The 18,843-nt window shown below is 43.3% G+C and overlaps 1 protein-coding gene across 2 annotated transcripts; it reads right to left on the reverse strand.

The window, feature by feature from the left end:
* Positions 1 to 1,180: 1,180 nt before the first annotated feature.
* LOC120420393 (B-cell receptor-associated protein 31) lies at positions 1,181 to 9,944 on the reverse strand. 2 transcript variants are annotated; one of them, XM_039583406.2, is made up of 4 exons: positions 9,742 to 9,944; positions 9,333 to 9,581; positions 1,875 to 2,173; positions 1,181 to 1,784 (listed from the first exon to the last, which is right to left on the reverse strand). In XM_039583406.2, the coding sequence occupies exons 2-4, from the start codon at positions 9,559 to 9,561 to the stop codon at positions 1,605 to 1,607; spliced, it is 708 nt and encodes a 235-aa protein (XP_039439340.1). In that variant the 5' UTR covers positions 9,562 to 9,581; positions 9,742 to 9,944; the 3' UTR covers positions 1,181 to 1,604. The 2 variants fall into 2 exon arrangements, with proteins under 2 accessions (XP_039439340.1, XP_039439339.1); XM_039583405.2 differs by having other exon boundaries at positions 1,875 to 2,176; positions 9,742 to 9,943.
* Between the last annotated feature and the right edge of the window lie 8,899 nt (positions 9,945 to 18,843).

The raw sequence follows: 18,843 nt of genomic DNA on the forward strand, positions 1-18,843 counted from the left end.
AAAACATTCAAATCTTGATTCAGAATGTTTCAATCAAGAAATGGATTTCTTTGCGTTGTTTATAGATGCATTTTACATATAGTGCATATTCTTTAAAGTGCTGAAATTGTATTGATTTTATGATTTTTTTTTGAAAAAATCGGAAATAACATTTTAAAATGGCTGTATCTCGAGAACAACATCAGCAAACCTTCTGAAACTTGGCCCAGAGATACTTGACAGTCATATGAAGCAAAAAACATCATTATCTCGAAATGCATATTCTTTAATGTGCTGAAATTGTATTGATTGTTTTGGTTTTCTTATTAAAAATCGGATGTAACATCTTAAAAGGGCTGTATCTCGAAAACTACATCAGCGAATGTTTTTATTTTTTGCACAGAGATGCGCTATGGTGTAAGGAATCGATAGACCCCAAAATCTCGGAGTGCATAACCTTGTGATGGCTCAACATCAGGCCAATTTTCAGTTAGCCAGTGTGATGTCTTGCAGCAAGTATTAAATCGTTTCATTTTTATGGGATAACTTTGGAGACACTAAAAAAGACTGTGTGGATAAAGGTTTAACCTCGGGTTTAACCGAGGGCTTAACTCATTTACAATGCAGCTCAATCCGAACTTGTTGGAATTCAACTAGAATTCGATGAGGATTCGAAGTACTGGGTAACTGGGCGTTGTTTAACTGGGCTGCTTTTTAACTAGGCGCTCGATAACTGGGCTGTAGCCCACTTAAAAAGCAGACAAACGTCAAAAAAACAAAACAAACCGAAATGACCGAGGGGTTAATGGATGCCAAGAGCCTGTTGAACAAATAAAAAAACTGTTTTCAAACATTTATTTAATTTCAAATCACAATTAAAGAAATATGAAAAGTAAGCATTGTAAATTAATTTGAAGAAATTTATATTTTTATATTTCATCAGGAAAATATTATGCGTCGGTGGTCCCCTCGTTATTTTTCGTTCAGCTCAGTTAGCGAGCATCATTCGGTGACTGGGCTACGTTCTCGGCCCAGTTACCGAACAACTACTGTACATATTTGAAGTATTGACGCGATGATTGATGATTGATAATTGTAAAACGAAAGGGTAAAATAACAGATTCAAATAAAGGTACATACCTACCTAGTAAAAATAATTTTCGAAGTTCAATCGTCCTTCAAAATGAAAAAAAAAAACAGATTAGTTAAATTAAGAGGTTTATTCCATCATGTGTTAAATTACAGAGTTCTCTTACCATTTTTAACATTCCCGTTAATCCCCACCAAATTTGTAATCTATTTGGGATGTGTGTCGTATTGTTTAGATCGTGTGGCTAAATAGTTCTGTGTCTTGTCCACTCGAATTATATTTTTTTTTGTTTCCCTACAAACACAGCACAGCTTCTCTAAACAGTCATAAGAGTCGATTTTAAGGTGAGTGCGTGCTTAATTTGTTTTTAATTTCGCGCACTTTCACGCGTGCATTGAGTTGCTTTACATCAAGAGGATGTTCCCAAACTATTGGATGAATGATGAATTAAGATTTTCAACCATTTTCGAAACAAAAGACCAGTAGCAAAAACTTAAGTTTAACAAAATTTGGTCTGGCGCCAAGCTGCTCAAACTTAATCGCTCTTGTCGTTGCTGGTGATGGCGATTCGCTTCTGCAGCTTGCTGTACTCCTCGGTCAGCCGGTCGTACTCGCGGTTCAAGCTCTCCGACTGGGACTTCATCGCTTCCTTGTCTTTGCGCTCGCGGGTCAGCTCTCCCTCCAGCTCGGCAATGCGCTGCTTCAGCTCATCAACCTGCACGATAACGATAACAGCACGGTTTAATATATCTTTTCTTCAAATTAACAAAAGATAACAAAAAAAAATGTTGCGATTCACCCTTACCTTCACCTCGTCGGCGGACGGTGCCGACGGTTTCGGCTTGTCACCGTCCTTGGGCTTGTCGTCGCCGTCCTTCTGCTGGGTCATCAGGCTGCGAGCGGCCGCGGTGGCACTCTGGGCCTGCTTCATCGAGGCCTCGGACTGGGCGAGCAGCTGGGCCTGGGTCGTGATGAGCGAAACGAGCCGGCGGATGACCATGCACAGGAAGATGGCGAAGCCGGAGATGTAAAAGTTGCGCTGGGCCCGGAACAGCCGCATGCTGTGCTGCATTCCGACGTTCAGGTGCTGCTCGGCGGTGGGTTCTGCTGGAGGAGAGGAGTTTTTTTAACAGAAAAAAGATACGATTTTTTTTTGCGTACAAAAACAAAAAGTATAGAGACTAAACATATTACTATACTGAGATTGAGAATAAATCTCGTGTTTCGCTACTAAACATCTTTCACCCACAAAAGTGAGAGGAGAGGAAACATGGCAAAAAAACTATGTAGGGAAATAAACCCATTTTAGGCCTAATAAGCGGTCGTGTTTGAATGATGCTGGACAATCTGGAGTGTTCCTTGAAATTTACTAAAACCAAGTACACCAACGAGTAAAGCAACTATTTGTAAATATTTCTGTTTATTTTCACTTTTACTAAAAGTTATTCTATTCCTTTTACAAGCATTTGAAAAAAAATATTTCCAAAATGTATTCTAATCAAACGAGAATGCATTGGGCCACGCCCATTTTTCTATTTTCAGCTTAGTTGTTTTTTTCTTCCAGCGCTCTTTTTGGTCTGCTTAGTTTCGTTTCGTTTTCGTTTTCGTTTTACGGAGCAAGGTGGGGGACGCGGCCTCAAGTCAGTCCAAGTCCGGTTTCTTGTTGAAAAAAGGGTAGTGGCCAAACTAGTATTGCATACCAAATGAACACCACCGGAAGATATAGAGGATCGGGAGGGGGAAGGTGAAAGAAAATTAGTGTAGGTGTGAGTAGTAAGAACTTGGATGACTTAAGCAGTTACGTTAATCTAACTTTAAAACTGAATAAAGGAATCTGAAGTTATGATTTAATCTAAAACTAATATGAGATTTAGCAGGCCAAGTGCGAAAGATTCTGATGATACCTCTTCAGTTGACGCTCAGGCGAGGAACATCCTGGAAGGAGCGTCACTGACTACGTCCGTAGTCCTGTTAGATCATTTCTTGATCAAGACAGTATAGCTCTGGTTCCTTGCAAGTGTCCTATTTTCTTACCTCCACGTTGGCTTGGTTTTCATGATGACCTAGCTGGTGGCCTGTGGAAACGGATCGTAAACCTTTGACCACCGCGGGTCAAAGTCGAGACGGCTAAAAGAAAGGGGCGCGACAATGTGGGAAAGGGATGTAATTTGTGATTGTAGACGGTATTGTTTTGATTCGCAGTATGTTGAGTCAACTGCTGTGGATGTACCTAAAACATCGCACAACGGGGTTTCTCTTCATTCCTTTCATCTACCACCTATCTTCTGTTTATTTTGTTTCACTGATTTTCTAACGCGGCTTCTGTTTACTTCTGTTTACTCCATTTGATTTCGATTTTACTCATTTGATTCTCTTATTTCTCAACGCTTTTCCACTCTATTTTACCAATTGATGCTGCTGTAACAAACTGTCTGTTTTTCCTTAATTTGGCAGCGATGTCAATTTTGTTTATCTTTATTTATCTATTTGAATAATTTTTCATCTGCCCTATAAATTGCATTTAACACAATCTAAGCTTGTTTGTTACCTCTTTTTATTAACTATTGTTAATTTCATTATCTCCTTATTAAATTACTATCTTTCTTTTACTATTGATTCTTAAAATAGTATATTTCTTTCACTGTCCATTGTTTTTTTTAATCTTCACCCTTTTCTTCAAACAAATGAGGTTCGAGCCCTTACTCAATTTTTGGAATGATCAAAGAATTAACACAAATATTACTATTGTACTTTTGAAAAACTTTTATAAAATGCTTAGGACCAAAAATTGTAACAAAACACCGCGACAAAAGAAATAGCAACATATAAACACGACTCAACACTAGGAAAGATTTCAGGAGAAAACAAAACACAGTAAATAACAATTAGTTTTTGAATTCAAACTAAAAATAAAACAGTTCTTGCTTTGATGAAAGTTGATAGGCACACTTTAAACGGTTAGGCGCTTATACTTACATCAAACCCTATGTAATGTACCACCCCCGGCCGAGTTAAAATGCGTAACCGGAAAAGAAGGTGTGCATGCCTGGCACGAACACTCAAAGCGTGTTCTAGCGTGCTGCTCGTACTGACTCAGAGCAAGGGTGAGATGTAGGTGTAAGGGCAGTGCGTGTTCGTCGGGAACCTGGTGCATAAGATCGGTCAAGGCCCGTTCTTACACTGAAAATTGCGAATTGCGAACTAATATGAGATTTATACAAAGGGAACCTATGATGTATTTCAATTTTAAAGGAAATCAAATAAATTTACTGGAAAATGAAAGATGAAAACTAACTTGTCAAGGGCATTTTTTCTGGGCTTCGTCCTGTCGCGTCCGTCAGTTGTCTTGTCGTACATTGCAACTAACTTTAATTGAACTGATCATTTATGTCCAATTAGGCCGATGCAAATATTTAAAAAAGTTTTTGTCCCTCGGCCTTGGCCGAGGTCAAGGGGGGGGCAAAAAAATAAAAAAATATAAAATTTTAAATAACAAGCCATAGTCTTCACATTTAAATGAAAAAAGTGTTTTAAAATGCATTTTACACTAGTTCAGTTGTTTTGCAATCATTAGTTTTCAAAAAATCTAAGATCTGACAAAAACAAAAATTGTATCGAAAAAAAAGATTTTGCATCGAAAATTTTCAAAAATTTTTAATATTTTTTAATAAACCCAAACATGCTAAAAATGATTTTTTGCAATTCCGTCGTGAAACTACTTACTTTTCCTGTCATTCTTGAACGACGAAACAGCCTACTTTTCTGTACCAAAAATAACAGAATCGAATAGTAAACCATTTCAAAACAAATGCTGAAAAGTTCTACTTTTCAGCACTGAAATGGATGCTGAAAAGTTGAACTTTTCAGCACTTGTTAGGAAAAGTTATACTTTTCAACATTTTTTTGATTTGATCGATTCATTGACTCAATGCATGGACATTTGTCATATAATTCTGTCCAAAGGGTGTTTTTCGGAATTGCAAAAAACGTTGTATGGAACTCGTTGCAAAACTTGATTTTTCATCACTCGTCGTATTTATCTAACTCGGTAAACCTCGTTAGATAAATGTACGACTCGTGCTGAAAAAATCCTCTTTTTGCAACTTGTTGCATAAACTACTATTAAACGCAGGAGAATGTATTTTAATTTGATTTCAGCTGGTTGCACTTGAATTTTCATTGAAATTTTGAAGTTTATTGTAAAAATATTTTTTTTGCCCCCTGATTTTTCGGGCCAATTTTGAAGGGGGGGGTGGCAAAAACTTTTAAAAATATTTGTACCAGCCTTATTCATTTAAAAAAAAAAACAACTTGAATCAACAACCTCAACTAAGCTGTCTGAAAGTAATTTGAATCTTAAATCTCCGAAATTTTAATTACAAAGCCAAACATTCCTTTACCTATTTGTTAAACCTGTCTTGCTGCTTCCAAAAACAATAAACATTAATGAAACGTTTATATTTTACAAGTTGAACACTCTTTGTTAATACGACTATTTCGTGCCTTCTATTTCATTAGGGCACACAAGCTTTGCAAACAAAAGTGTATCCCTATCATACCTTATGTAAACTATCATTTGAGTGAAAGAGACACAATCCTGTTCACATCTGTGTGTCCTTTTGAAATGTTAGGCTCTGTTTGATCGTCAAAACTCCAGTAGATCCTCGATTCGCAACAATGGTCGATACAACCATAATCCAAAAACCGTTAGTTCAACAGATTAACGAATTTTGTCCGATATCGTTTCATTATTGATTGATCGAGACTCTATGGATTTTTTGACAATTCAGAATGGTTAGTATATCACTTGAATTGAAATCAGAGATTCTGATAGCATTACTAAACTGGCTTACACATAACTGGAGTCTGGAAGTATTAAACAACCTAGAAGAGTTACAAAAAAAACTAACTATTCCTCCCTAATATCAAACGGTTTTAAACCTGTTCCTAACAGATTTCACGAACAAGAATTTTTTTTTTTTTTGGAGAGTGGTCCAGCCGCACATCGTTGATGTTGAAACCTCTAAACTGGGCCCTCGTCCTGTCACGTCCGTCAGTAGTCTTGTCGTACATTATACAACTAGAATCAGATCTGCCAATGAATTAGTACACTTCGACCAAATAAACACTGACGCTGTATGGATCTGACTCTAGAATAAATGCACAGTTGTGTGTTATTCATAAGTCCGACTTATTCAATTATTCATTTAAGTCCAAATATTCATTTGCTAACTACTTTGGATTGAAAATCTAAATTTTAATCTAAAATCCTCTAAACTTAATGTTCAAAACTAAACGTTCCTTTAACTGTTGCAGTACTACTTCTATATAAAAAAAAAACAATAAAAATTCGTGAACTGATATACATATAGGATAGAAATCGCGATTTTACAAACAAATTACTATTTACGTCAAAAGATCCGTAGTTCCTCGATTCGCAACAATGGTCAATACAACCATAATCCAAAAACCGTTAGTTCAACAGATCAACGAATTTTGTTCGATATCATTACATTATTGATTGATCGAGACTCTATGGACAATTTGACATAAAAGAATGCCTATAGACTATAGTATTCTACATCAATCAAAATTTATTGACAGCATTACTCCTACTTAACAATTGCAACTAACTTTGACTATAAATAAATTTTGAAAGAATACAGATTTATGTTAAATGCTAATGCTAAGCAACTACACAATTGTGCTATCCTGAAGTCCCAACCTAAATCCCACATTGTGATAGTGAAAAAGTCACAGAAGCAGCGGTGTCTTGTGCAATTGTGATATTTTCACTATCGGAGAACTACCTAGTTCACGAAGACAGCTTATCGGTCAACGCTTAAGCCCTGGGGCTGCGACAAAGCGAGTTCTCGTAGCATGAAGTGGTGTCCATAGTGCTTATAAAAATAATGTATACCCAAATTTTAACTAATGCACTAGGATCAAATCATGCTCCTTGACTTTACAAGGCCCAGGGCTCTTTTGGGTCTGCTTAGTGCTGAAAAAATTGATGAAATTTTAAATCTAACACTCACGAAAAGTAGCATTTATGGTGAAAGTTTCCTGGCATCACTGGCTCACTCCAGCAGGCGCTGCTGGTGGTGTTGGTGACCAGCCTTTGTTCTTCATTTGCCTTCGCTTCTCGCTCGGTTTTCTTCAGCCTTCGATTGGAATGGGTCGTCAAAAGTCAAACGTCAAAAGACTTGACGCGTTTGTTATTTTGATGGCGCTTGCTAATTATTTTCATGTTTCGGGATTATTTTTCAAGTGGGTGACTAGGGAAGCAATTTTGTATCTTAAGCGCTTTGAAAACGTTAGCGCAAGTGAAAAGATATTGATGGCGATTTTCGTTAAGCCATTGTTAAGCAGTTAAGCACTCATCCTGCGTGTGGATATGTGTGCCAACAAAATGATGAAAAATGGTCTCGCCAGAGTCTCGGCCCGAAACTTCAAACACGCACAAAAGCAGAGAACCGAAGATTGGCAATGACGTTTTGGAATTTTGACAGTCTGGAACCGAGAATTACCACATTATCGGTTTCCCGCATGGGTGGAGTGGAAATTGTTGCACATGGCTGAAGTTGGCAATTTGGCAACTTATCTTAATTTATGCTAAATTTCAAAATTTAAACCAGAATCTACAGCAAACCAGTTTGAAAATCAAAGATAAACTAAAGGTACGATGGTTTGCTGCATAATCTTGCTTGAAATCGCGATAAAAGCGGTTTAAATTGAGAAATTTAAGTATATTTTTTCTGTTCTACAATTTAACGAAATTTTAAATATTATGAAAGGTTTTGAAAATAGTATACAACGGTTATAGAAATTTATAAAAAAAAAAGTAAATGTTTCGGTTCGTCCACAAACAAACTCATGTTGGTAAACAAACGACGCCATAATGCCAATGTTGTTCGGTAGCTCATATCAGGCCATCGCCGGAGCCCTGGGTCTCGCAAAATAGAAATTATGATCAAAAGTGCATTAAATTTGATCTGTTTGGCCAGTAAGTGGCATAAATGAGTGTGCTTGTTGTTGGTAAGTTTATAGCCTAAATAGTATTTTTGGAGCTTTGTCGTTGGCAGCATTTTGCATTTCATTCTCGAGTGCAACTGGATCCATATAGGTACCGATGCCCGGCAAGCTTAGTACAAGAGAGAAATCATTAGTTAAGTTGTTTGAGAGGCACAGAGGCATCGATTCAATGGCTTATTTTAGCTCAGGATAACACGTATACAAATTTATATTGACATCGGAAAGGGTCGAGTTTTTTCCTGTTTTGGGCTGGAATTGCTCAATAATAAAATGTGAAAATCTATAATTACAAATCTTGAGAAAACCGGGACAAAATATATAAATTCCTGGCTTGACCGGTTCAGTTAACCACTTCTCAGAATAAAGATTTTTGAATATTTTGGTAGCACTCTTGAAAAGACAGCCCACAAATACATTCAACCCCCGGTGGTTGGTCACTTTTTCGTTTGACACTTATTTAGTTTATACGGCGCTCACGCACACAATCAAAACAAACGTTTTGTAGTGTGTGTGTGTGTGTGTGTGTGAACTCCGTGTAAAAGGGGTGTCAAACTAAAAAGTGACCCCGTTCGTTTGACAACAGTTGGTGTCAAACCATCGGGGTTGGAGTGTATTTACGGAATCTGTACGAGGGAACCAAATGATGGTAAATGTATTTGGAAAAAATACCTGCATTTCAGCATAAAATTTGATTCAAAATGTACATGCGAGGTCCTTACCGTTATGATCCGTTAACATTGGTTTGACCAATCTGTTTTAATTTTGAATTTGGAATAATTACTTGCATATCAACCAACGTAAATTTGTTTGTAGATGCAACTTAATCACAATTTTAATATGTTCTGGAATGCAAACAATGTTTGTGTATGCTCCAGTAAAAAAAAATATTCGAAGAATCTCTTTATTCCAATTTTATTTGTACAGCTGAGCTGCAATCAGCTAATGAATCCATGCTGAGGCAGCTCAAAGGCAAACTCAAAGTCTGGTAAGTGTTGACGAGATCCCAATGCCGATGAATCACAACCGGTTTGCGGCGGCTTTGGGGCATGACGAAATAGCAGAGCTTTGTACACCTTTTCCACTTTTTTTTCGCACACAAACTGACGTGGTATTTGATTATGTTTTGTAGGAAGAACGGAAGACGATAATTGATTTGAGGAGCAGATGGCTTATCAAGTGTTTGATTTAGCATCATTTTGAGCTTATTATTAAAATTACTAAAACTTACCATTATGCGAGTACTTGCGCATCTCCCGGATGGCCTCCAGCAGGAACAGGACCAGCACGAACAGCAGCAGGTAAAAATAGGTCTGTGCCTGCCTGCTCAACATGGCCAGGAAGCGCGACTTGAAGAACCGCTGCCATCGCTGGGGCGAGGCCACCGGAAGGACCAGCATCAGCACGATGAAGATCTCCACGTACAGGAAGGACGCGATCAAACTCCACACCAGACTCATGTTGGCTGGCGAAAACGGTTCTGCGTTCCGGCGAAAAAGGTTAAATTCGATTAATATCACTGTTTTCAAAGCAAGTTTCTAAAAATAACACAAAAATGGCTTATTTTAGACAAAATGCCTGCCGGCTTGTTTTCGCTCAAATAAACCTTCTTCCTTTCCGGAACCAGCTTAAATACTCACTCCAATCGAATTCGAAGATAAAGAAAAAATCACAACGCGAAACTCGTCACAGATTTATGATGAAATTGCAGCCCGGGAAATCGCGAAGATTTTGGTGCACTTTCGCGACAAAAATCTGACAAACGATGACGACGAAACTGTTCACGGAGGAGTTGCACCTTTTTCTAGTTTGCTTGCAGTTGAACGGAACGAGAGGGAATGATTGAAAGCGCGATTGAGTCACGGTTTTATTTTTATTTACCATGTAGGTACGTGTCAAAGGTGTGTGCGTGGATTCGCGTGACATGTGTCAAAACTGCAACCGTACACTGTAATTATTTTTTGACAAAGAACTTTGTCCTAAGGTTTCTATACGTGGTGTCAATCCAAAATTTTCGCGAAGCGAAAACGTTACGTGACGAATTCCCCTCTCGGCAAATTTCCCCTCTTTTTGGTGCACGCTGGTTGGATGAACGAACGTTTCCCAATCAGTCGATCGAGAGACGTGAGATTGATGTATCTAAAATCTCCCCCACTCCACCTCATAATTTTCGGATCGTCGACGAGCCAACAAAACTCGGCTCGGTCGGTCCCGAAAATTCTCATCATTCAGTCTCTAGACGCTGACGTGGAAAGAGCTCGTTGATAACACAAAAAGTTTAGGAGGATAAGGAGTAGAAGTCAGTTACGATGACGAAGAAGAGGAGGGGCAGCCCCCTTCCCGGCCCGCCGGGTGACCCCCTGCTGGCGAAAAATCCGTTCGCGCCGCTCGCCAACCCTGGACCGGCACCGCCGGCAACCGTTCCGCGGAAGGAGAAGCTCCCGCCTTTTTTTGTGAGGTCGATTGAGGGCAACCTCAAGGCCGACCTCGACGCGTTGATCAAACGTGGCCTCAAGGCCACCATGAAGCTGTGCACGGATGGGTTCAAAATCATCGTGCCGTCGAAGCCCCACTTCAACGCGGTGTTGGAGTACCTCCGGCAGAAGAAAGCTGCGTTCTTCACGCATGACATCCCGGCGGACAAGCCGTTCAAAGTGGTCCTGAGGGGCCTCTACGAGATGCAGGAAGGAGAACTCACCGACTACCTCTCCGACTGTGGCCTGAAGGTGGTCGCGGTCCACAAGATCCGCCGAAAGGAGACCAACACCAAGTTCCGCGACCAACTCTACCTCCTCCACCTGGAGAAGGGGAGCACGACGCTGAAGGACCTCAAGCAAATCAAGGCCGTCGCAAACGTGGTGGTCGAGTGGGAGCAGTATCGCCCGGTCCATCGGGATGTTACGCAGTGCTGGAAGTGCCTGAACTTCGGCCATGGCGGCCGAAACTGCTTTCTCGCCTCGCGCTGTCCGAACTGTGGTGAAAACCACGACCAAGCCCAGTGTGCCGCTGAAATCCTGGTGGCCAAGTGTTGCAACTGCGGTGGTGATCATCCGTCGACCGATCGTGCCTGCCCCAAGCGTGCTGAATTTATTCAGTTCCGGAAGAACGTGGCTGCCCGGAAGAACAACGGTCGTCCGAAGCCAACCCCAATCAACCAGGAGAGCTTTCCAGCTCTTCCCAACCGCAACAGAGTTCCGAATCTCGAGCCAATTCCGCTTCCGGGCCTGCGGCCTAAGCCAGCTCCGAATCCGGTTCCCCCCGGCTTCCAGAGATTTGACCCAACTCCAGGAGTCAAGCCCAACCCGCCCGGCGATGGCCCCAGACCGAGAACCAAACTGCTCACCGCGGCTGAGCTCCTCAACACCTTCAAGATCATGTATGCCAAGCTCATGCAATGCCAAACAGTCGAGGAACAGAGTATGGCGGTCCTCGAGTTCACCTATCAAATCGTTTATGGATAATTACACCCCAACCCGCATCCTCATCTGGAACTCCTGCTCTATTGGCAGGAAAACATTGGAACTAAGCGACTTTCTTCGATCAAACAACATTGAAGTCGCTGCCATTTCGGAAACGCACCTTAAGCCGGGGGATAAAGTCTGGGTGCCAGACTACGTTCCGGTTACACTCGAGAGAACGCGTTGCAAAAAGGGCGGCGTCGCTGTCCTGGTGCATCACTTGGTACACTTCCGGATCCTACCCAGTCTACAGACCAAGTTCATTGAGGCGGTCGGCGTTGAGGTCGACACCTCGACGGGCCCAGTCGCAGTCGTGGCTGTCTACTGCCCCAAGCAATGTCGGATCGTTGACGGATCGCTGGCCGACTACAAGAACGACCTACTCAAGCTGACGCGTCGCTTTCCACGATTCATCATCGCCGGCGACCTCAACGCCCGGCACTCGCTCTGGGGCAATCCAAGCAACAACAGGAACGGGAACGTTCTTGCGGAGGATCTTCAAGCTGGCCATTACGTCGTCCTGCATCCGGAGAGCCCGACGTTCTTCTCTCACGCTGGCGTCGGTTCAACTCTGGACATCGCCCTGACGAACTTGTCGGAGTTTTGCACACCACTCCAAGCTCTTACCGAACTCTCCTCGGATCATCTACCGGTGATCTTCAACCTGGAGGCCAGGGTCAACGAGAGGCAGCGTCTGAGGAGGCACAACTATCATCGCGCCAACTGGATTCGATTCAAGCAGTTTGTCGACGACCGGGTGGAGGAGAACCCGGTGCTAGACTCGAAGGAAGCCATCGACCGTGCCCTGCTAGTTCTCGAGGACTCCTTGAACGAGGCCAAGGACCTGTTCATCCCTACGACCGAGGTTTCAAGTAAGTTTGTGAACATTGACCCTGAAACCAAGAGAATCATGTCCCTCAGAAACGCGGTTAGGAGGCAGTACCAAAGAACTGGGAACCCAGGTAGGAAGGCTCTTTTCAAGAAGTTGAATAAGATCGTCTCGGTCAGGGTAGAAAAGTTCAGGAACCGGCAGTTTTCAAAACACCTCAAGTCCATCCCACCCTACTCTAAGCCCTTCTGGCGCCTAACTAAGATCTTGAAAACAAAACCCAAACCAATCCCGCCCCTGAAATCCGATGACCTTGCCGTCACGCCCGTTGAAAAAGCCAACCTTATCGCGGGTCACTTCCTGACCTCGCATAACCTGGGACGTGACATCGTAAGCCCAATGGAGGGTCCCGTGCTTGAGAGCATCCACCAACTTGCCCACACGCCGTGGGTGCTGCCGGACGACCAAAAGATCACGCTGGAGGAACTCTCCGGCTGGCTGAAGGGACTGAAGAACATGAAGGCACCGGGCTTCGATGGGATCTTCAACATCGTACTGAAACACCTGGGGGAAAAAGCGCGAACCCTTCTTGTGACCATCTTCAACCGCTGCCTGGAGCTGGGATACTTCCCGACTGCCTGGAAGCGGGCCAAAGTAGTCCCAATACTCAAGCCCGGCAAGGATCCGTCCAGCCCGACCAGCTATCGGCCCATCAGCTTGTTGTCTTCCCTAAGCAAGCTGTTTGAGAAGCTGATCTACCGCCGCCTCCTTGCCCACGTCGAGGAAAACAACATCCTGCTGGACGAGCAGTTCGGCTTCCGCCGGGGCCATTCGACAGTCCACCAGCTGCAGAGAGTCACCAAAATGATCCATCGCGCCAAGTCCGTTTCGAAAACCACCGTAATGGCGCTGATGGACATAGAGAAGGCGTTCGACAACGTGTGGCACGACGGTCTGGTACACAAGCTGATTCAGTTCAACGTTCCCACCTACCTGGTGCAGGTGATCTCCGACTACCTGGATAGGAGAACCGCCCAAGTCAACATCGGAAGCTCTGTATCGGACCCGTACGATTGCCCAGCTGGAGTTCCTCAAGGCAGCATCCTGGGCCCGCTGCTCTACAACCTGGACACTTCCGACATTCCACCTCTGCCCGGCGGCGGCACGCTTTCCCTTTTCGCCGATGATTCGGCCATCAGCTACGAGGGGCGGAACATCCGACATCTCGTCACCAAACTCCAGAATGGCCTGGATGTCTACACGCGGTATCTCTCCGACTGGAAGATTTGCGTGAACGCGGCGAAAACGCAAGCAATCGTGTTTCCCCACCGCAACACGGATCGGCTCAAACCAACTACAAAGCTGAAGGTGCTTGGAACGGAGGTGGACTGGTCGCAGGTCGTTCGGTATCTCGGACTGCTGATCGACTCCAAGCTGCTGTTTCGGTACCACCTCGACGACAGGATCATCAAGGGCATCGCGATGCTCAAGAAGCTGTACCCGATCATTAACCGTCGGTCGAAAGCATCGCTGAAGAACAAGCTGGCAGTCTACAAGATGGTGGTGGCTCCGATGCTGCTGTACGGTTCCCCGGTCTGGCAGGGGTGTGCCATGACCCACCGGAAGAAGCTGCAGGTGATCCAGAACAAGTTCCTGCGACTGATTCTGAACCAGCCCTGGAGAACAAGGTCCTCTGACCTCCATCGGCTCGCTAGCATCGAACCTGTCGACGCGAGGCTGGCTTCACTGGCCGAGAAGCATCGGAACAGGGCGTTGGTGTCGGAGCACGGGTCAATCCGCGGATTGTACCCCTGAGTGAGTCTGATTGAGTGTTTGAGAGTGTGTTAGTTTTAAGGCAGCGTGCTTTCTGATTAAGCTAGGTAGGATATTTTAATAATTCAAAAAACAGCAGCCTGAAATGCGCGATGTAGACTTAAGAATTAGTTTAAAATTGCAGTTCACTTGAACACCATAATAACTAAGCTTGAAAAGCAGTTGTGCTGAATCCCTTACTCTGTAAACCCCTGGATTTTAAACCGACGAAATAAAACTAAATTTGATTTAATGCAAAAAAAAAAATCCCAAAAATTCATTCTATTGCTGGACGACGACGAGGACACATCAGAAGCAGATGGCCTGGTGGCCCGGTAGCAGACGGCCTGGTGGCCCGGTAGCAGACGGCCTGTGGAGGTCCGGGAGCAGATGGCTTGGAGGCAAGGACCAGCTAAGACATGCCGGTCGCGTGAGTCGATCATTGGAACTGGCCACCACCTGGAGTGGCCGGAGGCCCCGCGGATGTTCCGATAAGGGGACATTTGCGGAACCATAAGAGTTGGGGCAATATGGGTATCAAACTTTATGGTTTTTGATACTGGGCATGAAATTTTACATTTCGGCAGTAGTGGTCACAATCCGGAGTGGCCGGAGGCCCCGCGGATGTTCCGATGGGGGGACATTTGCCGGACCGTAAGAGTTGGGGCAATATGGGTATCAAACTTTAGGGATTTTGATACTGGACATGAAATTTGACATTTTGGCAGTAGTGGCCACCACCTGGAGTGGCCGGAGGCCCCGGGGATGTTCCGATAAGGGGACATTTGCCGGACCGTAAGAGTTGGGGCAATAAGGGTATCAAACTTTATGGTTTTTGATACTGGGCATGAAATTTTACATTTCGGCAATAGTGGCCACAATTCGGAGTGGCCGGAGGCCCCGCGGATGTTCCGATGGGGGGACATTTGCCGGACCGTAAGAGTTGGGGCAATATGGGTATCAAACTTTATGGTTTTTGATACTGGGCATGAAATTTTACATTTCGGCAGTAGTGGCCACAATCCGGAGTGGCCGGAGGCCTCGCAGATGTTCCGATGGGGGGACATTTTCTGGACCGTAAGAGTTGGGGCAATATGGGTATCAAACTTTATGGTTTTTGATACCGGACATGAAATTTGACATTTTGGCAGTAGTGGCCACAATCCGGAGTGGCCGGAGGCCCCGCGGATGTTCCGATGGGGGGACATTTGCCGGACCGTAAGAGTTGGGGCAATATGGGTATCAAACTTTATGGTTTTTGATACTGGGCATGAAATTTTACATTTCGGCAGTAGTGGCCACAATCCGGAGTGGCCGGAGGCCCCGCGGATGTTCCGATGGGGGGACATTTGCCGAACCGTAAGAGTTGGGGCAATATGGGTATCAAACTTTATGGTATTTGATACTGAACATGAAATTTGACATTTCGGCAGTAGTGGCCACAATCCGGAGTGGCCGGAGGCCCCGCGGATGTTCCGATGGGGGGACATTTGCCGGACCGTAAGAGTTGGGGCAATATGGGTATCAAACTTTATGGTTTTTGATACCGGACATTAAATTTGACATTTTGGCAGTAGTGGCCACAATCCGGAGTGGCCGGAGACCCCGCGGATGTTCCGATGGGGGGACATTTGCCGAACCGTAAGAGTTGGGGGAATATGGGTATCAAACTTTAAGGATTTTGATACTGGACATGAAATTTTACATTTCGGCAGTAGTGGCCACAATCCGGAGGGGCCGGAGGCCCCGCGGATGTTCCGATGGGGGACAATTGCTGGACCGTAAGAGTTGGGGCAATATGGGTATCAAACCTAATGGTTTTTGATACCGGACATGAAATTTGACATTTTGGCAGTAGTGGCCACAATCCGAAGTGGCCGGAGGCCCCGGGGATGTTCCGATGAGGGGACATTTGCCGGACCGTAAGAGTTGGGGCAATATGGGTATCAAACTTAATGATTTTTGATACTGGACATAAAAAGTTGCATTTGGCCATTATCTGAAATTAAGCAGTTAAAATATGCTAATGCTAAGCAGTTAAAATATATTGCTTATTAGGCAGGAAGTAATAAATAGACTACTGCAATGCACATTTTTTTGTGCCACTGTGAAAATCTGTTTCTGGAAATTTAGAATAACTATCTCGTAATCATTAAGAGCCCTGTAAAGGGTAGTTTTTAATGTCTGCTGTTCAAATTTCCTTTACTGCCGCCGATTGCTTGCAACAGCCTTGCAAAAACATTCCCGCATCTTGGTAACTTTCGAGTGGTGAAGGAAAGTAAATTGATTTCACTTCGATTTCTATTTCAGCTCCACTTGCAATTTCCGTCCCCTTAGTTCGATAGGACGGTTATTATAAGGGGGGAATTTGGACCGGACATTCTAATCGAAAATTTCAACAATCATCTTGCAAAGTTCTTTGTCATACTGGTCATGTGTAACATAACCACCTGCACCTTTTTCAGTTCAACTACGATTACACTTTTTTGTGTTATCGCAATCGAACTGAAAAAATCGTATGAAAAAGTGCGAAAACGAACTAGAGTTATCTACGTGCGCATGTATTGCGTGTACGTACACAAAAAAAGTGAGGTTAAAATTTGTACCAGCCAGCAAAACAAATGGTGTGCTGGTGTGTGTGAGATCGGGCTTAGATAGCTCTCTCAGCAAAGTGCGATTTTCAGTTACAGTGTAAACACTGTGAATTTAAAGTAGGGAGTATTTTTTACGCAGTTTTTGACAGGACACTACAAGCACAAAATGTTTAAACCGTTTGGAAATTATTTTTGAGAAAAAAACGGATTGCATCTCTTCTGGACAGAAAGTATCATTTTCAAGTTGAATAACGTCTTTCTTGCCAAACTTTTTTTTTTTTTTTGCATTTTAAACGTTTAATGTTCCGTCAGATATATAGTTATATACATCGGTTTTAGCCAATTCGATTTGACATTTTTATCAGCAATAGGGTCCTTAACTGCCCCTGATCGCAAAAATGTCGCATATACATTTTCATCGCTTTAAACCTCGCTTTAAACTTATTGAGTTTGGTTCAAAATCGTGTGATCTTTCAGAATAACCTACAACATCCAGTACTTTGTTCTAGAAATCAGGAGGAAATCCAGTTTTTTCGCGAAAACTTTTGTGTGGGGCAAACTTTGTGGACAGTACTTTAGGAGATGAATATTTCGATAGTTTCCGTAGTTGTGAAGATACTAAAATGTCTGTGTGTGTGTGTGTGTGCAACCAACCAAACGGGACCACGCGGTCGCTTCTTACAAATTGAGTTGATTCCATGTATTTTAGATTTACATTCTATACATGCAAATAACTCGCATAGGCATTTAGATGGTGTTAGCTCTGCCGAGCTTCGGTGACCCATTTCTACGCTGGCTAGCCGAGCGCGAGGTACCTCAGCTTGAATCGACAAGCCCCGCCCTGAAGAACGTTTGCATCAATCGGACCCTTGTCAAATGGACAAAGACCCAGCACGTATTTAGTTGGTAGTAACCTCGGTAGTAACAATATTCTTATTCCAGTCATAGCTCACCAAGCCGTAGTGGTTAGCATTTTTGCTTACCAACCCAAACGACGGGGAATCGAACCCCGACTCGAGCAACTTTGAATTTTCGTTCATGTTCAGAGCTTCAAGAATTTATATTTCCTTAAATTTCTCGTTGGGAGCAGATGGGAATCAAACCCATGACCATTCGCTTACAAAGCGAACGACGTAACCAGTCAGCCACGGCCGCACCTTTATAGAAATAATTTGGTGTGGTTGTCTTGAATGTCGTGTGTGTATGTCAGAATATATGAAAGAATGGTTGTCTCATAAATAGAACGAGCTCACCAGTTAACTTCTCTTCAAACGTCTTCAGGGGGCTTGTAACAACAGCGGACACCAGATTTGCTATGGTAAGCACGCGGCGAAATATGCCAGTTACCGCTTGGGCTGCTTCTGCTTGCCTCCGTCGTCCTCCTTTTCCATCTCTTAGGGAACTTGCCACGAAAAACGCTGCCGGCGCACTAATCCGTGCCCCAACGGGGACCGTTCATGCTGTGACCGAGGGCTACCTAACTGTCTGCGCTCTCAAACTCACGCCAGGTCTCGCATGCTTCCGGTTCCGGTCGAACCCATCACCACCCTGGCCTACCGGGTTTTTTGACGGCCGCCCTGGAACGAGCACACGTCCTTGATTGAACCGTCCTCCTCCAGCACCGCGATCCATCCAGGCCGGATGTGAGAAAACCGCTTCACTTCCCGACGGCTTAAACACAAAATTAACTTTTTCTTCAGACCCTAAATTCCAAAATTCTTGTGAAGATACTAAAATGTCTGTAACAAAAATCTGGGTGCAAAAGCTCTGGCACCGTTAAGGCATTCTGGAGTTTTTTTTGAAAAGGACCAATAAACCAAATTTCCAGTTTTTGCTTTTTGGGTGTTTTTCAATACCCCTGACTCAAGGCGGTTTTAAAAACACCCAAAAAGCAAAAAACTGGAAATTTGGTTTATTGGTCCTTTTCAAAAAAAAACTCCAGATTTGTAAATTTTAAAATTTAATTACAGAACTCTAAATTTTAAGGATTTGACTCGGAATTTTAAAATATTAGATTTGTTTATTCAGAATGTTGTTTTTGGATATTAA

Source organism: Culex pipiens, chromosome 2 (genome assembly GCF_016801865.2).
Source record: "Culex pipiens pallens isolate TS chromosome 2, TS_CPP_V2, whole genome shotgun sequence".
Taxonomy (NCBI): domain Eukaryota; kingdom Metazoa; phylum Arthropoda; class Insecta; order Diptera; family Culicidae; genus Culex; species Culex pipiens.

Coding starts and splice junctions, on each gene's coding strand:
- LOC120420393 (XM_039583405.2), bottom strand. CDS start 9,561: ATGAGTCTGGTGTGGAGTTTGATCGCGTCCTTCCTGTACGTGGAGATC. Junction 2,177..9,332: donor GCGCAAGTACTCGCATAATG/GTAAGTTTTAGT, acceptor CCTCTCCTCCAG/CAGAACCCACCGCCGAGCAG. Junction 1,785..1,874: donor CGTCCGCCGACGAGGTGAAG/GTAAGGGTGAAT, acceptor GTTATCGTGCAG/GTTGATGAGCTGAAGCAGCG.